This window comes from Littorina saxatilis, linkage group LG1, assembly GCF_037325665.1.
Source record: "Littorina saxatilis isolate snail1 linkage group LG1, US_GU_Lsax_2.0, whole genome shotgun sequence".
NCBI classification, from domain to species: domain Eukaryota; kingdom Metazoa; phylum Mollusca; class Gastropoda; order Littorinimorpha; family Littorinidae; genus Littorina; species Littorina saxatilis.
This window is the reverse complement of record NC_090245.1, coordinates 100,771,662-100,790,646: the sequence shown is the minus strand read 5'-3', so window position 1 is coordinate 100,790,646 and position 18,985 is coordinate 100,771,662. Positions and strand designations below refer to the sequence as shown.

Below are 18,985 nucleotides of genomic sequence, written 5' to 3'. Positions count from 1 at the left end.
TATCTACAGTGTCTTGACTTAGAATGCGGCCATCAAACTAAATAAATGGGTTTTTATTATTCAAAAAAGCACATATTTCAAACCTGGAAATTTACAAGTTTTGTAGAATTTTTGGGAAATTTACAAAATCCTTGAGTGAATTGTACTGCAACATATAGTGTATATATAGCCACTGCGTTTACTAAATCATTTTATGACAACCTTAGTTTCCCCATCAAATATCTCCTGTTACCACAAATCTTATTCTTCTGACCTTGATTTGGTCGAAAACAAATTAGGTTAGGGGAACCAAATGTGTATTCATGTATGTGTCAGTATGTGTGTGTGTGTGTGTGTGTGTGTGTGTGTGTGTGTGTGTGTGTGTTTACAATGTTTAAGCCAGGTGAATTAAAATCAAAACTGCACTGCAAAAGCACTCGTTTTATGATAGATTTTATTGAAAAGATATATAAACATTGAACAGAACAAATTTGCAAGAAACAAACACAAACACACACACTTTGCATACAACCAGATATATATGCCATCTACATGATATATAAGAAAATAAACTAGAGCATTGGTGTTTTATTGCACATGGTGAGCGAAGAACACGGTACATGCATCAAATCAAAAACCACAGTACATGTAAAATCATGTATGCCAAAAAATATTGTATTTGCTCAATGTGTACAACCAAGCATGTGAAAAAACTTGTAAAAACAGCTGTAAATATTGCACAACAAGATCAGCAGATTATTGCACAGCAAAATCGATCAGCAGATTGAATCTAAAAATGTCAGTGACTTGGAATGGGTATAAAAGTGATCTAAAACAGCAGAGCACATACGGAATGAACTTGTAGATAATTTATAGGAACTTCTAAGAACTTCCAAGAAACTTATAAGAATGTATAAGTACCCATAAGTTCTTTATAAGTTTTGTATTATATATGGCAGTATAACTATAATTTTTGTTATAAGTTCATTTCGTACGGGTGAGATCAAAGGTTTTAAACTGGGTAATAACTGCAGAAACAAAACCGACTAGGCTGGCTGGAGTATTTACCTGAAATGGCGTGCAAGCAGGGTGGTTAAAATACTCTGCTTAAGACCCCCGATTTACGACTTCTACCTTTTAAATATCTTGATTTTTTCAAATTTTCTGTTCATCGCCTGTGTAAATTTAACTCCTATTCAAGACTCCCTCTTTTTAAGACCTGATTTTCTCAGACTTTTGGAGTCTTAAAATGGGGGTTCCCCTGTACTGACATTGACAAAATCGCCAATTTTTGTAATCAGCATCGAAAGATATGATAATGGTCATGACAGCTTGTGGCAGACTGATAACTCCTTCCAATTGTTTTCCCAAATCAGCTTCCACAGCTGAGCCAAGCCTGACATTTTAAATGTTCCAACAAAATAGGTAACTGTAGCACTGATATTTGGAATGTTCTAATTTGTGTGCTCTTTGTTGTCTTTGTAGCTTCAAGCTGGATAAAAACTATACACCAGAAGATTAATGTCATTTTGACTGAGATCACACTGTCCCCATGCCATAAGAGACAATTTTATAACAATAAAAATAGCAGCATACAATGTGAGATCGCAAATACATTCTCCAAAAATGCCATGACAGCATGGCAGCTAGACACATCTAAAACATCAAGATACAGTTGTTCAGCAAAATACATACATGTACAAATAACTTTCATCATTAAAGTTGGTGAAACAGCAGGTTTATCTGTACTAATGGGACACATTTCTCTCTCTCTCTCTCAAACACACACACACACACACACACACACACACACACAGTCTTTAACTCTGAACTGCCAACATGAAAAGTCATGTGTGTAATAACATACAAACACACACAAAACAAAACAAAAAACACTATGGCAAATCTCAGTCTTTGATCATTTGGGAATGCTTTCTTTCTTTCTTTATTTGGTGTTTAACGTCGTTTTCAACCACGAAGGTTATATCGCGACGGGGAAAGGGGGGAGATGGGATAGAGCCACTTGTCAATTGTTTCTTGTTCACAAAAGCACTAATCAAAAATTTGCTCCAGGGGCTTGCAATGTAGTACAATGTATTACCTTACTGGGAGAATGCAAGTTTCCAGTACAAAGGACTTAACATTTCTTACATACTGCTTGACTAAAATCTTTACAAAAATTGACTATATTCTATACAAGAAACACTTAACAAGGGTAAAAGGAGAAACAGAATCCGTTAGTCGCCTCTTACGACATGCTGGGGAGCATCGGGTAAATTCTTCCCCCTAACCCGCGGGGGGTATTTGGGAATGCATGAAGAAAACGTGGCAATGTAAAATGATAGCTGGACCTGTTCACTAACACAGCAAAGCCCTACGTCTAGAACTGTATCAACATAGGACTGGGTGGCCGAGTGGTAACGCACTTGCGCTCGGAAGCGAGAGGTTGCGAGTTCGACCCTGGGTCAGGGCGTTAGCAATTTTCTCCCCCCTTTCCTAACCTAGGTGGTGGGTTCAAGTGCTAGTCTTTCGGATGAGACGAAAAACCGAGGTCCCTTCGTGTACACTACATTGGGGTGTGCACGTTAAAGATCCCACGATTGACAAAAGGGTCTTTCCTGGCAAAATTGCCATAGATAAAAATGTCCACCAAAATACCCGTGTGACTTGGAATAATAGGCCGTGAAAAGTAGGATATGCGCCGAAATGGCTGCGATCTGCTGGCCGATGTGAATGCGTGATGTATTGTGTAAAAAAATTCCATCTCACACGGCATAAATAAATCCCTGCGCCTTGAAAATTAAAAAAAATTAAAAAATAAATCCCTGCGCTTAGAACTGTACCCACGGAATACGCGCGATATAAGCCTCATATTGATTGATTGATTGAACATAAATCAGATGTCAATGAATTGTTTAAAAGAGAACCACAGTAATTACTTCATATCTCAAGTTCACACAACATACCATCGACTCTACCAGTAATGCATGCTTACTCTTTCAATTCTTCAGGTTCCTTCTGTTTCAATGGTCAAATGTTGGATCCTCTTGCACCATGCAATGCAAGTACCCATCATTATGGACTGACATCCTTGTCTTTTGCATTTTTTTTCAGAAAACTATGCCATCTCAAAACCCCGCTTTTTTCCTAAATCTCTGCATAGGTGTGAACTGTGTCCCTCACATAATACGTCTTTACATCTATTCCTGGGGATGTGTCATCATTTAAAACATTGTATGTCTGTATTCATGGCAGGTTGAAAATCAGTCTGGAGATAAAAATCTAGGGCAAAAATTCAAGTGTACATGGGAGTTGCAGTCCCATGAATGCCAAAAATGACTTTTCATATTTTGGGTCTGTTTTTGATGTTTTTATCTGCACTACAAATGAGTGTCAGCAATGTCTATTCTCTTCGTCTCATAACGATCCAGTTTTGTTGACAGCTGCGAATCATCATCTGCAATGCTTCGTGACATTTCCGAGGGAGTAAAACTGTGCCCTGTTTTCAGGGCAAACAGAAGGTCATCAAAGTCCTGGGGGTCAAGGTTGCTGCTGGCTGAGGGAGACACGATGGCGATGGGAGGGTTGAGGTAAACCTGTGAGGGGGTGGCTCGTCGGACTGTCATCTGACTTTTGCTGCCGATCGTTCCTCGCTCCCAGGCCTGCAAAAAGACAAGTGTGTCAAACAACTTCAGAAATGAGTGCAAGATTTAGAGAAGGTTAATTACATGTATTAGGAACCAGCACCTTTCATCTCATGTTATCGACAACAAAAACGCCTTCTTCGTAAGCACTGGCAACAAGAACCTCCATGTTACAAGCTCGATCTTTTTGTTCATCACTCACACACACACACAGACGCAGACAAACACACACTAACACCAACAAACAAACACACACTAACACCAACAAACACCAACTAAACACCAACAAACAAACACACACTAACACCAACTAAACATCAACAAACAAACACACACTAACACCAACAAACACAAACACACACTAACACCAACAAACAAACACACACTAACACCAACAAACACAAACACACACTAACACCAACAAACACGCACTAACACCAACAAACAAACACACACTAACACCAACAAACACACACTAACACCAACAAACAAACACACACTAACACCAACACCACACCTCGCACACATCCACACATACTGTAAATATTCCTCCGTGCACGATATTGCATCCTTCAGTTTTCTGCATTTCAACTTGGACTCTTAACAGTAGGGCTGTCATTCACTCCAGCAATACAATGGAACCCCTGTTTAAGACACCCCAATTTAAGATTTCCTCCCTTTTGGGACCCTGTTTCTTCATATTTTTTTGTTCATAACCTTAGTAAATGTACCGAATTTTCAAACCCCCTCCTTTTTAAGACCAGATTTTCTCAGATTTTGGAATGTCTTAAAGGGGGTTCGGCTTTAAAAGCTCATCTCACCTCATTGATAAGAGACGTTCTGGAGCCTTTCAGCGAGTTGATGGTGTTGTTGCTGATGGCTAGACGATTGTTGTAGACCAGTGACGGCGGTGGCAGCGTGCCAATGTCAGTGTTGCTGGCCGTGTAGTATTCCTTCTGTGTGCGCGAACACCGGTTCAGGCAAGGGTTGCGTATCACGGCGTACAGGACAAATGCTAACAGGCCCTGTTGAATTCATGCACAAAATCAGTGGTTGCTGAAAAACTGAATTCAAATGCTTGAGAAAAACATTAGGTTTAAAGAATACACAACAACACAGAGAAGGCAAGCTTTTATGAGTCATTGGAAAATTGAAGGCCACTAAATGGCTTAGATTGCAAATTACTTAAGAATTTCTTTCACACACACACACACACACACACACACACACACACACACACACACACACACACACACACACACACACACACACACACACACACACACACACACACACACACACACACACACACACTCTCTCTGTGACATGCTATGCCACCTATTCAACACCCACCAGGAGAATATCACAGACAGAGAGAGCAACAGAATTTAGAGCTGACTGTATGCAGTCTGGCCCTCAGACAGAAAGAGAGACATACCAGACAGACAGACAGACAGACCACATCTACCCAACACTTACCAGCAGAATGTCAGAGATACAGAAGAGCACCAGCATCCAGAGCTGACTGTACACCATGTGAAGTCCCGCCCACAGACATGTCAAGGCAAGCACCGCCCACAGGAATAGCAGCAACTGCACCTCTGTCAAGTAACACATACAGACTGTTATGACTCTTCAGCAAATGATATTCGCTTTCACACTAAGTTCACACTTGTCACAGACCTGTCAAATAGGCCAGTTACTTTTGAAAATGGTATTTCTTAACAAGTATAAGATGTTCCATGGGTGTTGAGGAGGGATGGTGTGTGTGTGTGTGTTTGTGTGTGTGTGTGTATGTGTTTGTGTGTGTGTGTGTGTGATGCGTGTATGTGTGTGTGTGTTTGTGTGTGTGTGTTTGTGTGTGTGTGTGTGTGTGTGTGTGTGTGTGTGTGTGTGTGTGTGTGTGTGTGTGTGTGTGATGCATGTATGTGTGTGTGTGTGTGTTTGTGTGTGTGTGTTTGTGTGTTTGTGTGTGTGATGCGTGCATGTGTGTTTGTGCGAAAGTATGTGTGTGCTTGCTTGAGTGTGTGTGTGAGTGTGTGTGTGTGTGTGTGTGTGTGTGTGTGTGTGTGTGTGTTTTGTGAGTGTGTGTGAGTGTGTGTGTGTGTGTGTGTGTGTTAAACAAAAACTGACATTTTTGTGTGATATATCTATGTGAAAAGACAAACACGTACAGCAGTCCCTCTCATGAACGGACACCCTTGGGCCACAGCAAAACTGTCCGTACATTGCAGGTGTCCGGTCACGGGAGGGGTGACCACACCACCCCCTCCCCCATACACTCACACAGAGACACACAAACAACAGGATTGAGTCTATGCTAATCACTTCTTGTGGCTACTAAACAATAACAATAAACTCATAATACTTCTTTAAACGTTCTGTAAAAATGATTTGTATGAAAAGTGTTGAAAAGAAGAGATAAAATAAATCCTCAAGGCAGTGAACACACTCACCATGCACTGACATACGAAAGCAGCCACACAAACACAGCACAGAGGAGCTGTGCAGATGCTTTGCAAGAATAAGCTTGAAAACCAGTTTGAATAAATAGCAGCAGATAGAGCTGCATGTCATAATCATGTAATTTATTTTTTTCTTGTCTGGCTTTATTGACTGCTTGCTGATCATGTGGCATGGCAGTGACTTTTCACTCTTCAGTCGGAAATACACTGTACATAACACAGCTCCCACTCTCCCTCACTAATGCCTACCCCAAGCCGTGACAACTGATGCTTGGAAATTGTGTGGAAGAGTACACCTCTCTATTTCTCTCCAATGCTCTTCCTGCTGACATGCAGTGACACCGGACACCCACAGAGTTTAGCCAGCTACCCCTCCACCCCACCACCCCCCCTCCCCTCTCTCACTCCCTCCAGCCATGTACTGTTGGGGACTGTGGACAGAGAGGCCAGCTGCACTGTTCACTCAGAGCAAAACCAGTTGACTGTGTCGTAACTTTTGACAAAGCAAGACAACTGAAGGGTTCACAGATTAGGCAACCGACTCACTGGTCAAGGCTGAGGGGAAACAAGAGTATCTTGTCAATGAAAGAGATTACACACAGACACACGATGCTGAGAACTGTGGCCGGTTTTTCACTCTCTTTCGCTCAGGACCTTCATCGCCTGTGGTTTCTGTTGTTTACGTCCAACAGACAAGAATAAAGAGCTCAGTGCAGTTTCATGTTGGCATCTTCGCATGTACTCCACTCCTGACCAAAACTACCCCCCCCCCCCCCCCCCCCTCCTGATGGGTACACGGGCACTCAAGTTATCAGTGACTGTCATCACGCCATTGCGGCTGTGATCTTTGTACCAAGAGCCGGACTGCTCTGTTATCGATTTTGTTGTGGTGAAAATTTGACGATGGTCTGTCCGTACATTGGAGGTATGACCTGCTGTTGGGACCGAAAATGAGTGTCCGCGTCCACGTTTTGCAGGTGTCCGTTTAAGGGGGGGCAAATAAAGAAGGAAAACACTCCGTGCCGAGCAAATGTGTCCGTACATGTCAGGTGTCCGCTCACGCCGGGGGCCGTACATTGCAGGGACTGCTGTAGTGCATAAATATTAAGCTTCTACCTCTATTCATAACACAAAAGCACACTAATATCAGTTCACTGCAGCCGGAGACTGAAAATATCAATCGAATTTTCTCCTTGTAAATCATGACAGAAACAAGCCATACCCGTGCTGTTGTACCGTCCCCTGTAGATGTCGTCATAGGCCTGCCACTGGGGTGACAGCTGGAACGCCTTGATGAAGACGATGCCTGACATCAGCAACAGCAGCAACACCGGCACGATGATGCCTCCCACTGAGGCGTAGGCATTGGTCAGGAAACAACTGAAATACATAACATAACATTATGTATCGATAAACATTGGATTTTCTCTCTTCGAGCCATGTGATGTCCAAGTCTGACTAAAACTCATATTAAGGAAGCTGGCCGAGACTAAAAAAAGTGCATGCTTGTGTGTGTACAATTGTTAACAAGAAGGGCAAAGCCTATACGACTCACATGCTTGACCTTGACCTTTACATGACCTTGACCTTCAGGGTCAAGGTCAAATAACTAAACCTAGCAATGATTGGATTGGATTGGATTGGATAAGATTTACAGTCCAGTGAGGTTACCCCTCATGGAAATTCGGGCTGCTTTCTCCCCGGGGAAAGCGAGCTGCCATACATACGGCGCTACCCATTTTTTTTTTCCTGCATGCGTGTACATGTATTCATGTTTCCTGAGACTTAATGCCGTGTGAGATGGAATTGTTTTACTTTATTCCAAGTCCCACGGGTATATGATGGACATTTTTATCTATGCCTATACAATTTTGCCAGGAAAGACCCTTTTGTCAATCGTGGGATCTTTAACGTGCACACCCCAATGGAGTGTACACGAAGGGACCTCGGTTTTTCGTCTCATCCGAAAGACTAGCACTTGAACCCACCACCTAGGTTAGGAAAGGGGGGAGAAAATTGCGGCCTGACCCAGGCCTGAACACGCAACCTCTCGCTTCCGAGCGCAAGTGCGTTACCACTCGGCCACCCAGTCCCCTGGGTGTATAACATCATACACTAAGAACTGCTTTACACATTTTTCCTACCAAAATACATGTGACAAGGTCATCCAAGGTCATGCAACACAAAGCTGTTAATTCAAGACATAGGAAGTACAATGGTGCTTATTGGCTCTTTCTATCATGAGATATGGTCACTTTTAGTGGTTCACTACCTTATTTTGGTCACATTTCATAAGGGTCAAAGTGACCTTGACCTTGATCATATGTGACCAAATGTGTCTCATGATGAAAGCATAACATGTGCCCCACATAATTTTTAAATTTGAAACAGTTATCTTCCATAGTTCAGGGTCAAGGTCACTTCAAAATATGTATACAATCCAACTTTGAAGAGCTCCTGTGACCTTGACCTTGAAGCAAGGTAAACCAAACTGGTATCAAAAGATGGGGCTTACTTTGCCCTATATATCATATATAGGTGAGGTATTGAATCTCAAAAACTTCAGAGAAAATGGGGAAAATGTGAAAAATAGCTGTTTTTTAGGCAACATTTATGGCCCCTGCGACCTTGACCTTGAAGCAAGGTCAAGATGCTATGTATGTTTTTTGGGGCCTTGTCATCATACACCATCTTGCCAAATTTGGTACTGATAGACTGAATAGTGTCCAAGAAATATCCAACGTTAAATTTTTCCGGACGGACGGACGGGGGGGACGGACGGACGGACGACTCGGGTGAGTACATAGACTCACTTTTGCTTCGCATGTGAGTCAAAAAGGAAATGAGTCTAACACCCACACCAGCGTATATAGCTAATTGACATGGCTAGAACAATAAAAGCAACAGTATATATTTATTTACTTACATTTCACCATTGTTGTAGACATCCCCATATATGTAATCCACAGGGAGGTCTGTCTCGTACTTGTAGACGTTAAAGGCGACAGCATAGAACAGAGCCACAAATACTAAAGGCAAACCTGGAAAAGACATAAACATGAGTGTCACTAAACAGCCACTCAACACAATCTTAACACGAGTACACATATGATATAATTTCATGACCATTATACTCAATGTATTCCAAATCTGTCCGTTTGGGATTTACTGAACATAACTGGCAAAGAAACTGTCAGTAAACACTCCAACCAAACTACTGCATCATAATGCGCAATGTCAACCAAGTTTGTATGGTGCATGTCCAGATGCTGTCACTGTGTTATCGTTATGGCTCCACTCAGCCAGACTACATTTTTTTAAAATACGAATGTGATTCACACTCACTTAGCACTGCCTTGAGGCAATTATTGACATTTGAAACAGACATCCTGTTAAAAAGTTGAAGTCAGAGGTGGGTAAGGACTTGGGCAGTGGCGGTAGTACATACCATACCTGCTACCACTCTCATGCATTTGTTGCAAACTAAATACATGTTGTCACACATCAACTCACCCCAACCAAGCACGAAGAAGATGACATATCTTTGCTCTGTGTGCTCGTCGTTCATGATCAGGATTTGCCAGAAATTGATAGACTGTAAACAAAAATAAACATATTCATTACAAAAACTGAGGTGTATTAACTAAGTTAACACTGCATATGTCTTTACTGACTCAATCGATGAATCAAGGGCAGTGGTGCAATCACCCAAATCTGATTGCAAGCATAGAGAGACAAAATAAATATACACCAGGAAAATGACCCATCCAAATTATGTAACCTCTTTAACTAAATTAATGAATAATAAAATCGGAGAAAACACAGACTTGTTATCTGACAGAAAGATGTATACACATAAATGCACGCACGCACACACACACACACACACACACACACACACACACATTTTGCGAAACTTAATTACCTGAAAAGCAATCCAAATAAACTGGACCAAAATGGAATATTTCATAATTTAGAAAGATATCCATCACAGCAGACAGACAGACAGACAGACAGACAGACAGACAGACAGACTATTCAATACGCCTACCTAAACAACAATCCACATGAACTGAGCCAGAAAGAAGTAATGCAGACACGACAGACAGACAGACAGACAGACAGACAGACAGACTGACTGACAGACAGACATGCAGACAGACAGACAGACAGACTATTCAATACGCCTACCTGAACGACAATCCACATGAACTGGGCCAGAAAGAAGTAGTGCAGAAAGAGACCCATCACGATACACCGATAGTTGTCCTCTCTGGCTGAAGGTGTCAGTATGTCTGTGGGGCTCAGGTACGCGTCCACCACCAGGCACAACTGTTATGGATGACAATATGTTGGTTATTTTTCTTCACAGTCTTTCAATGTTATTCATGGACTGTTTGCAGTTGATTTCAGTTCCACAGTGCTGTAAATTGTTTGACTATATCTTTCGCAATTAATCATTATACAGCAGACGTGAAGCTTACCACTACATACCCTAATCTAAATCCATATTATTCTGGTACTAAATGTACAGCCCCAATATGCCTCAACTGTCTCAAAATTCAGCAGTTAATCTGAATCAAAATCAACAGAAACGATTTTGAAAATCACACATTTACAAACCTGAGCAGCAAAGATGGCAAACAACATGTGCTGCATGAGGCTGGAAGCCACGGTGGGTCTTTGGTGACAGAGGTGGTGAGAGATAATCACCAGGGCCATGCATGACTGCACAGAGGAACAGCGTAAACTTATTGACATACACAGATAATGAGTATGATAGTTTCAGCTAAATCTCTCTTTCTCTCACACACAGACAGACAGACAGACAGACCGACAGACCCCCCACACACACACACACACACACACACATGCGCACAGACACACACACATGCGCGCACACACACACACACACACAATTAAACTACTGCTGAGTACAAAACAAATGTCACACATTTCCAACGAGTCTAAACCCAACTCATATTCTACGGGAGCATTGTGACAGTGTAACACTGCCACAGACACTCACCATGCAAATGAAACAGGCGATGTAGAACCAGATGGTGTAGCCGATGATCCCAGCATCGTACACTTCCGCCACCACGGCATAGCTGGTCATGTGACTGCAGGAACAAGACACGAAGTTGTCCATGCCCAGGTTGAGATTGTTTTCCACGTAGCACACGTCTTTGGGGCTCACCCACTGCTCCACTGACGTATCAAAGTAAACACACCTGGAAAAGAAAGTAGGCATGTTGGACACTATTACAGTAGAACCCCTTTTAAGACTTCTCCCTTTTAAGACCTTGATTTTTCAGATCCTCTCTTCATGTCTGTAAATTTACCCCCATTTTAAGACTCCCTCCTTTTTAAGACCCGATTTTCTCAGATTTTTGGAGGTCTTAAAAGGGGGGTTCCTCTGTACTAAAATAAGCAGTCTCAGACTGCATACCGATATGGGCAGAGTACTTTGGCATTCATAAGGTACACACGCACAACCGGGATCTGGGGTGCGTTTCCACAGAGCTATTGCAGATTTATAGCCCAATGTATTATATTAAAGTATCATAGTGCAATGTTTTATCAATTGAAATATGTGTGAAATTATGCACTGTAAATAATGTTATGTCCTCCCACCCCCCATGTATGTAGAGCGCTCTGAGCAGGGTTTAACCTTGGATATGTGCACTCCAGAAATATTATGCATTATTATTACAATGTTTCCATGGTACTATGAAACTTTGCCACATTTAACTCACAGTCTTTCTTGTTGATGATTAATTCACTTCAGTTATGTTGAAGTTACTTCCTCTCATGTGGCAAAAAAGTCAGCAGTTAAACCATGCGCTCATCCCATCACCGTGACAACAGCATGCCTCCAGTTGGCATCACATGCACATGTTCACACTATTCCTTCGCACAGCAGAAAAACAGTTGACGACAATTTGTTACATGAAACTAACAAGGCGTTCAACTCACTGTGCTCGTTTAGTGGCAACGCGACTGTCAGGCGTGTGAATTCGGAACTTGACGGGATCAGATGTAGGTGCTGATGCTTTTCCCTTCATGCCAAACGAAATGACCTGCAAGAAAACACATGTGAGAATAATCTGTTGCTAAATATTCTCACTAAAGATTAAAAGCACCAAGGTTTATCAAAAATGGAAACATTGCAGGGACAGATTCTGGAAATAATTCTGTTGGGTTTGTATGTGTTGTAAAAGATTGAATGGGCCTATACCCTTGCTTTTAGTGAGACAAATAATCTACACGTTTCCTGTACACATGTTTCAGACACATCCCTTCGCTAGTGACTGGCCTATAATGTAACGTGTGAAAGTCACACACACACACACACACACACACACACACACACACACACACACACACACACACACACACACACACACACACACACACACACACACACAGCAAGCATATTTCTCCGAATCTGCCTGCCCATCCCACTTGTGAGAGGCATAAATACAAGGTAAACACACATGCAGTCTTTGGTATAGTGCAATCCTCAAATTTTCTTACCCTATTGTTCAACAGTTGTTCTTCATTCTGTGTTGGAAACCATTGCCGGCTGTTATACTCAATGATGTGGAAATCTGCACACTGAAACAACACAAAGTAAACTTTAAAACGTACAACCGACAATGACCTGCTTACAAGCATACAAAAAAAGCACGAGAACACAAACGCACTTGCACACACAACCTCAAATAGACTCAAGGTTGTATCCCAAACAAAACCTCCACCGTACTGAAACAGTTTAAGCAATCTAGGACAGGCGCAATGGCCTTAGTGGATAGGATGCCGTGGCTTCCCATGCAGAAGGCTGAGCTTTCAAATCACAGCTGTGCCTGGTGGAGATTTTTGTTATCTGTCAGGTCAACATATGTGCAGACCTGCTAGTGCCCAATCCCCCTTTTTTTCTTCTTTTTTTTTTAATGGTTTTTTTTTTTTTGACCTCAGTTGCATGCAAGGTTGCTTCAACCCATCTTTTTTGCCTCTTTCGTCTTTTTTTTTTTTTTTTTTTTTCTTCTTTTTTTTTTTCTTTCTTTTTGGGCGGTGAGCTTATCTTTCTTCATTGGTTCTTTTTTTTTTTTTTTTTTCTTCAATGAAATTTTAATTTTGTTTTATTTTGCATTACAGGTTACATTTCCATTAAATTACTTTTTAATTCAACAACAATCTAACTAAGGACAATGGGGATACACCTTTTGTAGCGCAAGTTCTTGTTGAAATACAATTTCCAATGGAATATGCGATTTAGTTTTCTTAACTTTGCTAATGCACATTTTTGCTATCAATAAAACATGGTTAATTAACGCTGATTCCTGACATTTTTCGATTCCCCTTTGTGTGTACACGCAAGCACAAGACCAAGTGTGCACAGAAAAGATCCTATATTCCATGTCAGAGTTTGGTGGGTTATCTTCTTCTTGTTGTTCGCTGTTAGATCGTCAGTCCGGACTGCAGGGCGAAACGTGCTGTCCTCTCCAAGTCCTCTCTGGGGCCGTATAGCTTCTTTTGTAGCGCTGTCTCCTCTGGCTAGGTGGGTTATAGAAACAGGAGAATACCAAGCATGCATCTTACAAAATCGTGTATAGCTGCCTAAATGGCAGGACAAAAAATGGCCATACGCATAAAAACCCACTTGTGAAAAAAACCACGAGGGTACATGGGAGTTTCAGCCAATGAACGCAGAAGAAAAAGAAGAGCACTCTACCTGGTCATTGATACCATCAGCACCGGTGGATATAGTCAGCTCTGTGGGCACTGTAAAAACATCTTTGTGTCTGAAAAAGAATATATGTGCACAGTTTTGTACATTTTGTTACAGTGGTATGATCAACGTGCAGTTGGTCATACTTAGTTTGACACAGACAACCAGATAGAGAGGCAAGCATTAAGACATACAAAGACACACATGCACGCACACACGCACACATACACACACGCACACACCAACACACACACACACAAAAGGACACACACACACATAGACAGACAGACAGACACACACACATACATATGATATATAAACATACACCGACACACAAACAAAGGACATACACGCAGACATACACAGACATACAGCAGACACACAGACACAGACACTCAAAGGACACACAAACACACACACATATGGACAGACAGACAGACAGATAGACACACACACCCACACTTGCCCTTCAGAGTACATGAAAAACAGATTAAATACAACTTACTGGGCTTCATATTCAAATCCTTGCAAGTTGACCGGCGTCCATCTGCCAGCAGACACTTTGACATAGGCACACGACTTGGTCAGTCTGCACAAGGAAGTTAAGGGGAAGTGGGCCAGTGCAAAATGGACAAATTGATCAAAACCCTTTTTTAAAATATTTTGCAGATAATGGTCTCATAACATACCTAAAATGCAAGTGTGTCTGTGTTTTTGTCTAAAGTGTCTTATTTATGTGTCAATAAAGACAATATTTGAATAGTTTATCTTCAACGTCGTTTTTCTCATGTCGGCCATTTTTGCGGCAGTTGCATCTGTGGTGTTGCGATTTCTCTGGTTGTAATTTAGCTAGAGCAATGATTTTTTGTGCAGTTTGTGCAGAATATCACATTCTGGGGGATTACGATTGGATTTTGTTGCCATTGTATTACAGTCATAACCAGGTTATTTCAAACAAAATTTGTGCAGGGGTTACCCTAAAGTTTGACGGTTGTAACAAAGAAATGTCCCTAACTCCAAATATAAATATAATAATCAAAATCTGCTTTGTAATCCCCTAGAGCATACCCAGAAAGATAAAATATAACAATAATTAGAAGTGTGACAATCATATCAGCTGAAATATTATTTTCCCCTTGTACTCCAGTTTGGTCTGTTTTTGACTGTTTTTGTCGTGTAAAACAAAAACCAGCAACCCAAAATACAAAAAGTGACTATCTTTTATCATTGTTTATTCATTACTTTCATAAAATAACATTCAAACAAAACATTTATCTTTCAAAGTGACTTGGCTGTCACTATCCATTGCATTAACAAATGCAACACATCCACACAAAATCAAACTACGAACAAGAAACACGCAAAGACACTTACAGTCCGTCAGCTACGGGCGTGGGACATCCACGGCCGTACAACATGTTGTAGGTCAACTCCTCCACTCTCTCGGCCAGCGAGTGCTGCCCCCTGGTGGCGTCGACCTTGCTGGGGTCCAGCATCTTACACAGCAAGCCAAGCGTTGCATCCACTACTTGCTCTGGCAGTCTGTGCACATCATCATCATCATTTTTTACGTCAGATTGATCAGATTTAACCTTCTGAAAAACAAGCTCCTTCAAAATAAACAACTCCTGAGTGATCGACAAGAAGAAGAAAATAAACAACTCTATCTTATTTACCCCACACACACCCGACACACACACACACGCATGCATGCATGCATGCATGCATGCATACATGCATGCACTCACACACACACACATACTAATTAAAAAGCTAATAAACAACTTGCTGTGTGTGCATTGTCAGAGCGTAAACTATGTGTGAACTGAGTAGATTAAGATGTCATGCTGCTTAAGATTGAACTGTTTCATTTCTCCTGACACATCCTTCAATACATGCTGAATAATACATGTAATTTGCTCTTCTTCCTTGTATTTCACAAAACATCGTTTTACTTGAATACACAAGAAAAAAAATTGAGTTTCATCACCAAAAGCTTAGGACATTTTGTGAAATCTACTTACGGTCTCTTGGTTCCCTCTTCGTTAATTCTCTTCACCATGTTGTCAATGGCAGTGACCTCATTATTGGTCAGAGGATCTTGTGCCTGCCTGTCCAGCCCTCCCAGAGTTCTACACACAAATGATAACAAGTCAGGAGAAAAACATGACACACAAACACACATGCTCACACACACACATGCTCACACACACACACACGCATGCAGATACACACACACACACACACACACACACAAAACTCAATACAGCAACAACAACAACAAGAAGGGCAAAGCCCATACGACTCACATGCTTTACACATTTTTCCTACCAAAATACATGTGACCTTGACCCAAGGTCAAGGTCATCCAAGGTCATGCAACACAAAGCTGTTAATTCAAGACATAGGAAGTACAATGGTGCTTATTGGCTCTTTCTACCATGAGATATGGTCACTTTTAGTGGTTCACTACCTTATTTTGGTCACATTTCATAAGGGTCAAAGTGACCTTGACCTTGATCATATGTGACCGAATGTGTCTCATGATGAAAGCATAACATGTGCCCCACATAATTTTTAAGTTTGAAACAGTTATCTTCCATAGTTCAGGGTCAAGGTCACTTCAAAATATGTATACAATCCAACTTTGAAGAGCTCCTGTGACCTTGACCTTGAAGCAAGGTAAACCAAACTGGTATCAAAAGATGGGGCTTACTTTGCCCTATATATCATATATAGGTGAGGTATTGAATCTCAAAAACTTCAGAGAAAATGGGAAAAATATGAAAAATAGCTGTTTTTTAGGCAACATTTATGGCCCCTGCGACCTTGACCTTGAAGCAAGGTCAAGATGCTATGTATGTTTTTTGGGGCCTTGTCATCATACACCATCTTGCCAAATTTGGTACTGATAGACTGAATAGTGTCCAAGAAATATCCAACGTTAAAGTTTTCCGGACGGACGGACGGACGGACGGACGGACGACTCGGGTGAGTACATAGACTCACTTTTGCTTCGCATGTGAGCCAAAAACTATAACTCTCAGATACACTATCTTCATAACTTGCTGACATTACAGTACAATACAAGTGACTGTTGATACCCTTCCTGGAAACAATAATCTATGAAAAGGAACAAAAAATCAAACAAACCAATGAACCACTGAATAAACAAGCAAGCAGACAAACCAAAACCTACATGAGAATGTTGGTGTCGTTGAAAGGTTTCTTCTGTTGTTCTGCCACAATGGTCCACATCGCCACCTCGTCACCACGAACAATGCGTACCACCGACCTTCCATAGTCTGCGCTTATACTGAAATACACATTGACACATGACAAACATTTTCTTCTACTTGTGACGAAACTTAAATGTATGCACTATATCATACACAGGGTGGCATAAGAGATTTACGCATAATAAAAATAAAAAAATAATTGTAAGTTAAATGAAATGTTTAATTTTTGACATATGAAAATAAAACATTCACAAGCACGTCCACCCAATGGTCTTTAGAGTGGACAGACAAACAAACAATTAATAGAGATGAACAAAACTTAAGCAAAAAAAAAAAATTGTCGGTTTACGGTAACCCGACCGACCCTATTTTTTTCGTGCGACCCTAGACTTTTTTTGGCATTTGGGAGAAAAAAAAGAAAATTTTTTTTTGCAAAATAACGTAAAAATATGTTTTTTGGGAAAAAAATAAATAAATAAAAAAAAAATCCCGACCTACCGACCTTATTTTTTTGGCCTATGTTACCGTAAACAGACCTATTTTTCTTTTGGCCTTATCTGCAAATGCTTTTCGATCTCTGTCACCATAAGCAGTGAGTCTATCTGATTTTAGATTTGTGCATATAAATCACAGACTAAAACTTTTGATTGCGTTGTGACTTAAACCGGGAAAAAAGCATTTTCCTACTTTGACAAAACTGCAAAAGTAAACAAAAGCTTGCACAACAGATTTTTACTAATACATCAAAGACTGAAGTATCTGGCATCATGCAATCATGCGGCTATGTGTGTGTCGAAAGGCTCAAGTATTCTCTCACCTTGCACCATTGGAGGGATCATGAATATCAATGTAGAACTGCTTGGGGAAGGGATTGTCTGATGCTGTCGCTGGCGTCAGAGATACGTTTATGTACTGAACAGCCTGAGAAAGGAACAAACAAACAAAATAATGTAGAACTGCTTGGGGAAGGGATTGTCTGATGCTGTCGCTGGCGTCAGAGATATGTTTATGTACTGAACAGCCTGAGAAAGGAACAAACAAACAAAATAATGTGGAACCCCACTTTGGAAATCCCCCCTCCCCTCTCTAAGGATTTTGCTTTTACAACTTTTCTGTTAATAAATTCTGTACACTTACCTCCATTCAAGACTCCGGCCTTTTTCATTTACAACCTAATTTTCTCAGATTTTGTTCCGGTCTTTACAGGGGGGAGGGAGATTCTATTTTATACAGTACGTACATAAGCAAATTCATAGCTTTCACAAACTTTGATCCAACAATATCACAAGCGCGTATTTAATTTCTGTCTGGAGTTCTGCCAGTATTAGCATGATCCAAATACCTAGACAACGGTTGAGCACATATTTTCAATGGTATTGAAGGAAAATGTTCATGTTTTACCTGCGATTGTGCTCTGAAGACCAGAGTTCCTTGCTGTCTGGTGAAGTCTTCCCCTTCGAGGGCGGCGTAGACGGTGACTCCAGCGTCAGTGGTGGTGAGCGGCATCCTGGTGGTGTAACCGACGAGGACGTCGTAGGTCAGCCCCTGCACTCGCTGCACCCCCACCACCACCCAACGGCTGTTCGCTCCCATGATTATCGTTCTGTGGGGCAGAAAACAAGGGTTACAGACGCCGGATTCATCGAGGCAAGAGTTGTTTGCGGCTTACCTCTTGCTTGGCAAGACAGCAAATGTGAATATGGAACAATTTTATCACTAGCTAAAAACGGCAATAAACACGATTGGTTGATACTAAAAGAGTCGACTGCACTCCTCGGTAAACAGCCATAATAAGCCAATCGGATTGGAAGCTATGCAGCCACGATTTTTCTCATGTAGAGAGCATTCATCGCTAAGGCATGCTCGCTCACTCTCGCCAAATTCCTAGTGTTCCTCGTGGCGAGAATTGCCCAAGAAACACTA

General features: G+C 41.3%; 1 protein-coding gene across 1 annotated transcript in view; it reads right to left on the bottom strand.

Moving 5' to 3' along the window:
• Positions 1 to 551: 551 nt before the first annotated feature.
• The window catches only part of LOC138957261 (adhesion G-protein coupled receptor V1-like), a 230,200-nt gene continuing 211,766 nt past the window's right edge, over positions 552 to 18,985 (bottom strand). Inside the window, exons 87-104 of the mRNA XM_070328430.1 lie at positions 18,464 to 18,665; positions 17,880 to 17,983; positions 17,023 to 17,139; positions 15,848 to 15,955; positions 15,198 to 15,365; positions 14,329 to 14,412; positions 13,822 to 13,896; positions 12,629 to 12,875; positions 12,068 to 12,171; positions 11,118 to 11,322; positions 10,712 to 10,816; positions 10,280 to 10,420; positions 9,602 to 9,683; positions 9,015 to 9,129; positions 7,311 to 7,468; positions 5,103 to 5,224; positions 4,445 to 4,648; positions 552 to 3,641 (exon numbers count right to left, since the gene is read on the bottom strand). Coding sequence (XP_070184531.1) covers positions 3,360 to 3,641; positions 4,445 to 4,648; positions 5,103 to 5,224; positions 7,311 to 7,468; positions 9,015 to 9,129; positions 9,602 to 9,683; positions 10,280 to 10,420; positions 10,712 to 10,816; positions 11,118 to 11,322; positions 12,068 to 12,171; positions 12,629 to 12,875; positions 13,822 to 13,896; positions 14,329 to 14,412; positions 15,198 to 15,365; positions 15,848 to 15,955; positions 17,023 to 17,139; positions 17,880 to 17,983; positions 18,464 to 18,665 — 2,623 coding nt within the window. The 3' untranslated portion in view covers positions 552 to 3,359. The remainder of the gene's footprint in view (positions 3,642 to 4,444; positions 4,649 to 5,102; positions 5,225 to 7,310; positions 7,469 to 9,014; positions 9,130 to 9,601; positions 9,684 to 10,279; positions 10,421 to 10,711; positions 10,817 to 11,117; positions 11,323 to 12,067; positions 12,172 to 12,628; positions 12,876 to 13,821; positions 13,897 to 14,328; positions 14,413 to 15,197; positions 15,366 to 15,847; positions 15,956 to 17,022; positions 17,140 to 17,879; positions 17,984 to 18,463; positions 18,666 to 18,985) is intronic.